Source organism: Podarcis raffonei, chromosome 13, assembly GCF_027172205.1.
Source record: "Podarcis raffonei isolate rPodRaf1 chromosome 13, rPodRaf1.pri, whole genome shotgun sequence".
NCBI classification, from domain to species: domain Eukaryota; kingdom Metazoa; phylum Chordata; class Lepidosauria; order Squamata; family Lacertidae; genus Podarcis; species Podarcis raffonei.
In genome coordinates, this window is record NC_070614.1 from 19,770,100 (window position 1) to 19,777,696 (window position 7,597).

The 7,597-nt window shown below is 45.9% G+C and overlaps 1 protein-coding gene across 4 annotated transcripts in view; it reads left to right on the top strand.

Annotated features, from left to right (window-relative positions):
* ETV4 (ETS variant transcription factor 4) overlaps window positions 1–2,925 on the top strand; it is a 38,152-nt gene extending 35,227 nt beyond the window's left edge. For all 4 annotated transcript variants that reach the window (XM_053361409.1, XM_053361408.1, XM_053361407.1 and 1 more), the window contains 2 exons: window positions 893–994; window positions 2,390–2,925. In XM_053361409.1, the coding sequence (XP_053217384.1) occupies window positions 893–994; window positions 2,390–2,605 (318 nt within the window). In that variant the 3' untranslated portion in view covers window positions 2,606–2,925. The remainder of the gene's footprint in view (window positions 1–892; window positions 995–2,389) is intronic.
* The last annotated feature ends 4,672 nt before the right edge of the window (window positions 2,926–7,597 follow it).

The following is a 7,597-nucleotide window of genomic DNA, read 5'->3' on the forward strand; positions in this document are numbered from 1 at the left end:
CAAACATGGTGTTTTTGTGTGTGTTTTTTTTAGGTTCCTTGACATGGTCTGTTTCACATTATTGTTATTTATTTAATTTATATACTGCTCTACAGTGGTACCTCAGGTTACAGACGCTTCAGGTTACAGACTCCACTAACCCAGAAGTAGTACCTTGGGTTAAGAACTTTGCTTCAGGATGAGAACAGAAATTGTGCTCCGGCGGCACAGCGGCAGCAGGAGGCCCCATTAGCTAAAGTGGTATCTCAGGTTAAGAACAGTTTTAGGTTAAGAACAGACCTCCAGAGTGAATTAAGTTCTTAACCCGAGGTACCACTGTATATCCGCAGGTCTCAGGGTGGTTCACAGGATAAAATCAGAATATAAAACCACAATGTAAATAATAATAATAATAATAATAATAATAATAATAATAATAAAAAATAAATAAATAAAATTAATTATACCCTGCCCATCTGGCTGTGTTTACCCAGCCACTCTGGGCAGCTCCTCACAGGATATTAAAACATGCTAAAACATCAAACATTTAAAACTTCCCTCAACGCGGCTGCCTTCAGATGGCTCCTAAAAGCCAGAGAGTTGTTTATTTCCTTGACATCTGATGGGAGGGCATTCCACAGGGCGGGTGCCACTACCGAGAAGGCCCTGTGTCTGGATTCCTGCAACCTCACTTCTTATGGTGAGGGAACTGCCAAAAGGCCCTCTGAGCTGCACCTCAGTGTCCAGGCAGAACGATGGGGATGGAGACGCTCCTTCAGGTGTACTGAATAATCAAAATAAAAACAACAACAACCCATCCCCCCGAAAAAACCCCCACATTTTTAAAGGGCATAGAATTAAACCTAGCATTGTTTTTTTCTCTGCTCCCCACCTTCGATGGGCATGGCTGCAGGTGGCGCGGCTTTGGGGCATCCAGAAGAATCGCCCAGCCATGAACTACGACAAGCTGAGCCGCTCTCTTCGCTATTATTACGAAAAAGGCATTATGCAAAAGGTTGGTTTTGCGTCTGGAGGGGAGGGCGGTTGTCCAGAGTTGAAGTTGGGTTGCACTTGGGTGTAGTTTTGTCCCCACTCCTGACTTCTGCAAAGTTAAACTTGTGACTAAGGAATGAGAGGATGACAGCGAGAGTCTCCTCAGAGACTGGTTGTGAGAAGGCCGGCAGGTTGGGGGCTGAATGAGGGCAGACTGAGGTTGGTGGGGCAGTGCCTCTCCCCCCCCCACAATAAATTCGGCCTGTGCAGTTTGAGCTTAGGAGGGGTGTGGAGCATGTGCATTAATAGAAATTATTTTAAAAAACAGCTATGAAAAAGGTAAAAGAGAGAAAGAAGCAGGAAGAAGAAAGGAATCAGAGAAAGGGAAAGAAACAAAAAAGAAAGGGGGAATGAAGCAATAAAGATCCTGCTCAGAATGTTGGGTTCATATACACACACACACACACACACACACATACATACACACACACACACACACACACACACACACACACACACATACATATATACACACACACACACACACACACACATTTTTATTAGTTTTTTTAACATATCATTTCCAACAATCATATAACTTCTTATCTTATACAATATTTTAGACTTCCGTCAACACCTCTGATGATTTCCCGTTCTTTATCACTTACTCTGCATTTCTTAATTTCTCTATTGCTCTTGATTATCATTAACTAATAATTCTCCTCATAGTCTTTCTTGCAATATATCAAATAGTCCTCCTTACAGAACTTCTTGCAGTTCTACTAGCATAATCTGTTCATTACACAGAATGTTTGGTTCTATAGTTACTTGACATCTGGTGGGAGGGCGTTCCACAGGGCGGGCGCCACCACCGAGAAGGCCCTCTGCCTGGTTCCCTGCAACCTCACATCTTGCAGGGAGGGAACTACCAGAAGGCCCTTGGAGCTGGACCTCAGTGTCCGGGCTGAACGATGGAGGCGGAGACGCTCCTTCAGGTATACTGGGCCAAGGCCGTTTAGGGCTTTAAAGGTCAGCACCAACACTTTGAATTGTGCTTGGAAATGTACTGGGAGCCAATGTAGGTCGTTCAGGACTGGTGTTATAAGGTGCTGGTGGCCAATCCCAGTCAACAGCTACATTCTGGATTAGTTGTAGTTTCTGGGTCACCTTCAAAGGTAGCCCCGCGTAGAGCGTATTGCTGTAGTCCAAGCAGGAGATAAGTAGAGCATGTACCACTCTGGCCAGACAGGGTCCAGGCAGGTAGGATCTCAGCCTACGTACCAGAAGCTGGTAAACAGCTGCCCTAGCACAAAGAATGCACCCAACCTCTGTTCTGGGGTCCTCCATGTGGGGTTATTGGCAAGAATCGTTTGCTGCAGTACTCTCTTTCTACTCCATTTTCCTCCCTGCCTTACAGGTGGCTGGTGAGCGTTATGTGTACAAGTTTGTGTGCGAACCAGAAGCCCTCTTTTCTCTGGCTTTCCCCGACAATCAGCGCCCGTCCCTGAAGGCCGAATTCGAGTGGCACGTCAGTGAGGAGGACACAGTGCCTCTGTCCCACCTGGACGAGGGCGTAGCCTATATGCAAGATCTCGGGGGGCAGCCGCCGTATGGGAAAGGCTACACCTATTAACTGCCGGCGGAAGAGACGGGTCAGATAATCGCCGAGTTGTACATATATGAAGACGCTTGTCGGTAATCACCAATGTAGAGTATTGCCTCGGCTTTCCTGACGCTGAACCCGGACTGTACAGTGGGCTGCCTTTTCGAGGGGAGGGCAGTACGGTTGCCCAGTACCCAGATCTGGATTCAAATCCTGCCTTAGCCGTGGACTCGCTGGGTGAACTTTGGGCGAGCTGCTTTCATTCCAGCCTCCGTTCCCGAGGACGAGCTTCCTACCTCGCAGGGATGTTGTGAGGGCGGGGTCAAATAAAGATTGTAAAGTGCTTTGTACATTGTTTTTTGAAAATGCTGTCTTGGTTGATTAAGTGTACTCAGTGTACTCAGCTTGAACCTGGGAGCGGCAAGATCTGCCTGATGAAATGAGAAGCAACCAAAATAGGGGCTTTGAATGTGCAGACTCCAAATTCGAAGCAGCTTCTCTGCAACTGAACGGGTATCTGTGCATGGTTCGCAGACTCTTTGAAGTCGTGGCAACTGGGAGAAAATTTGTGTGGCCTGGTTTTCTCCCTATCCTCCCTTGCAAATAAACATTGGGCACGTAAACACTGAAATTTTATTAATATTTAAGGGTCTTACTTTATTCCAGAAGGGGTCCTTGCTCTCAGTTTCATGCCACAATAACAACATTACTCAGAAGTAAGCCCTACTGAATTCCATGGGGATTGCTCCCTAATCAGTAAGCACATGATTGCAGCTTGAAGTGGCTAGTTTTGAAGGTTACACAGAGGGCTGTTAAGAAGGGACCCCATAAATTTCTGGACCTGTGTGGAAAATATTATTCATCTCCCCCAGTTTATTCATGTCTACATCTTTTTATTTCCAGAATATGGATGAAAGTGGAGGGGATATTAAGTGAGCTTAGGACCTGGGAGGCCACGGCTGAAATCAGCCATGGAACTCAATTGGGCCACTTTCGGTCTCCCAGCCTAAGCCTACCACACAGGGCTGTTGTGAGGAAAATATGAGGGGAAGGAGATCCAGGAACGCTGCCTTCAGCTCCTTGGAGGAATGGATAACATTATAATACAGTTTATATTAATAAACATCATAATAAATAAATATTATAATGAAGAATAAAAGCCTTTCTCCAGCATGTCTGCCCCCAATTTTAAATGTGGGGAGAGGGGGCAGTTTTCAAATAATGAAAAAAGCCTGACCTAAAGCCACAGAAAAAAAAAGAATCTGGGATACATCCAGGCCTAAAAACACTGGACTTATATATAGGTTCTTGGCAAATTCGGTGTGTGGGTGTCTGCTGGGCTGGGTGTGCAAGCAGGGCGCAATCACGTCTGCTTAAAAACCTCCAAGGAAGGAGAATCCACGCTCCTATATTACATACAGGGATGCGGGTGGCGCTGTGGGTTAAACCACAGAGCCTAGGACTTGCCAATCAGAACGTTGGTGGTTCGAATCCCTGCGACGGGGTGAGCTCCCATTGCTCAGTCCCTGCTCCTGCCAACCTAGCAGTTCGAAAGCACATCAAATGCAAGTAGATAAATAGGTACCGCTCCGGCGGGAAAGTAAATGGCATTTCCGTGCGCTGCTCTGGTTCGCCAGAAGCGGCTTAGTCATGCCGGCCACATGACCTGGAAGCTGTATGCCAGCTCCCTCGGCCAGTAAAGCGAGATGAGCGGCGCAACCCCAGAGTCGGTCACGGCTGGACCTAATGATCAGGGGTCCCTTTACCTTTTATATTACGTACGGGTTTTACACACAAAAGCTCTCTTCTGCAGCATCCGGCTTTTTTTGTAACGGAAGTTTGCAAAGTGTCCAACAGTTGTCTTCTTCTTACAAGGAGACCCTAGTGCCTTTTAAAGTAAAACAACAAAAAGGACAGTACTAGCACCCTAAGGACTTGACCAATTACGGTGTGAGCAGAGTTTGCTTCACCAGATGCCTCGTTCTTGGTAATCCACAAAAAACTTGTGCAATAATATATTTGCTAGCTTTTAAAGTGCTACTGGGCTTAGGGCTGCAGGCAAGACCCCTCTGCTGTCCAAAATTTTCCTGCTCACCTTCATGCTTCCTAGGGGGTCTCCTCCCTCTCCATCAGGGCCAGATTTAGGTTGGATGAGGCCCTAAGCTACTGAAGGTAACGGGGCCCTTTATATGTCCAGCTGTCCTTTGTCAACAACAAATTGACGCTGTTTTTTGTCTTGAATATCTGCTAGATGGTAATTTATGGACCTCATAGGCAACCAGTCTATGCAGAATGTAGGGACCCTATATATAGAAATGAGCAAACCAGTGATATTTTAGGGAGCAGGCTAGCAGGCAGGGCCCCTTACTTATATCATAGGAGCCTACACAACACAAAACACTGTTGTTGTATATAGGTTTTATTTTATTTGTTTTTTATCTTATATTTTGGAAATGTACATCCAGTTTTCCCCTTTAATTTTTTTTGGGGTCCCCAAGAGAGTGGGGCTCTAAGCTATAGCTTGTTTAGCTTATACGTAAATCCGGCACTGCTCTCCATAGAAGGCAGGGGTGTCCTAAAAAGAGATTGTGCTGAGGCTTTCATAGAATTGTTGAATTGTAGAAGGGACCCTGAAGATCATCAAGTTCAGCCCTTGGTGTTATCAGCACCATGCACCAACCAACTGAGGCCCCGTTTCCTTTTCTTTTAGGGAGAATTTTGGTAAAACAAAACGTAAGCCCCCTTGCACGGAAATCATAGCAAAGGCCCATCTAGTCCAGTGGCCAACCAGATGTTTCTATCAAAGCCTACAGCTCCCTCCTGTTGCTTGTCTTCTTGCTGGAGGACCTCAGTGGTAGACTGCCTCTGAACCTGGAGGCTCTATACAGCTGTTGATAATTGCCATAGATATCCTCCTCCTCGTCTCCATGAATTTGCACTATCTCCTTTCTGCCCCTCCAAGCGACTCGTCCTCAGCACATCTTGTGTGTGTGTGAGATCCATAAATTAATTCCATGTTCCCAGTCTCTCCTTAATCTTCCCCATCAATGATATTGGATGACCCAAAGTTCCAGTATTAGATGAAAGCAGAGAGCTGTTTATGCCTTCAAGCACCTGTGTTTGGGGATCTCAGGGTATAATCTGACTGTACATGTAGGGTTGCCTAAATTGTTGAGTTTTGGGGGGAAAGCCCCCTCCCAAAATAGTGATTTTAAGCTTTTGGAGCTGTTTCTGCTGCTTTTTCCATCACATTGCCATACATCCAGGTTTTCCCTGACATTTTGCTGATTCGAGAAAGTTCCCCCTGATGCCATTTTTACACCCGAAAACCAGGACGTGTCAGGAATTTTGCTGATGTATGGCAAGCCTGTGTATATGAGACTACCATTTTGCTGAAGGTAAGCAAGTTTATTGACCATCCTGAATTGCTTACACTAAACTTACACAGAGGTTAGACTATGCCTGGTCTTTACTGAGCATTCTTTTTTATTTGTGGATAAGTTACACAAGAATGATCATTCCTCCTGATCCGGGGTGTTTATTTGTCTTTTGGTTAGTCAGTTGCTCATCCCACACACTTCAACACATTTTCCCATCCCTTTCCAAACCACAAAAGTCTGATGATGATGATGATGATTAGTGGCTTTGTTGCTTTAGGGTGACAGAGCCCTTGAAGCCATTCCAAATGCACAAACTTAAATTTCTGGTATGTGCTAAAATTCCACCTGTCACCACAAAACAAGCAAGCAAGCAGGCAAAACCCACTGAGAGTTTTTAGACCACCTGGGTCTGGTCAGTGCTTAAATGGATGACCCTGGAAACCACATCTAGGGTGCTTTGGGTACCATGATGGGAGAAGGATCAACATCCTATCCAGCGGTTCTCAACCTGTGGGTCCCCAGACGTTGTTGAACTACAACTCCCATCACCCCTAGCTAGCAAGGTCAGAGCTAAGGGATGATGGGAGTTGTAGTCCAACAACATCTGGGGACCCACAAGTTGAGAACCGGACCTATACCCTTTTAAAATGTGGCTCTTTTGGGGGCGGGTGTATTATTGGTTTATTGCTTTTATTTTTATTTTATATATTGTGATCTTGATCCTTTTTGTGAACCGCCCTGAGACCTCTGGGTACAGGGCGGTATATAAATTCAACAAACAAACAAAATAAAGATGGGATACAAATGTAAAGGAATGAAAGGTGTGTGTGTGGGTGGGGGGAATAAATGCACAAATAACTTTACAGCTGCACGACTGGTGCAAATTCAGCTGGTGTGCAATTGACCGGCTGCATATGGATGCTTCGCCTGATGAATTTCTGCCTGTCCTGGGTGTTGGAAGAAACAGGCAGCAACTTGAAACTTTTTTTGGGGTGGGAAGGGAACGCTTTGTTGCTTCCTGCTGTGACAAGAAGCCGGGGCTACCGATGTGCTGCAGCCAATGCCGGATTTACGTATAAGCTAAACAAGCTATAACTTAGGGCCACACTCTCTTGGAGGCCCCCAAAAAATTGAAAGGAAAATAATAATAACTGGATGTACATTTCCAAAATATAAGAGGAAAAAACAAATCAAATAAAACCTACATACAGCGACAGTGTTTTGTGTTGTGTAGGCTCCTATGATGTAAGTCATGGGCCCCACCTGCTGGCCTGCTCCCTAAAATATCACTGGTTTGCTCATTTCTATATATAGGGTGCCTACATTCTGCATGGACTGGTTGCCCATTACGTCCATGAATTACCATATAGCACATATTCAACACACAAAAAAGCGACAATTTGTTGTTGACAAAGGACAGCTGGACATATAAAGGGCCCCATTACCTTCAGTAGCTTAGGGCCTCTTCAAACCTACACCCGGCCCTGGCTGCAGCGCGGCCCAGGTGCGAGGAGGAGAAGGCAGGAACCTTCCATCCCGCGTGTCAGTTCAAGGCCGGAAGACTTTGGGAAACAGGCGTCGGCGGGAGCGAAGCCTCGACGGACCACGGCGTCGGGCAGGGAAGCCGCCCGCGTTGCCCGTA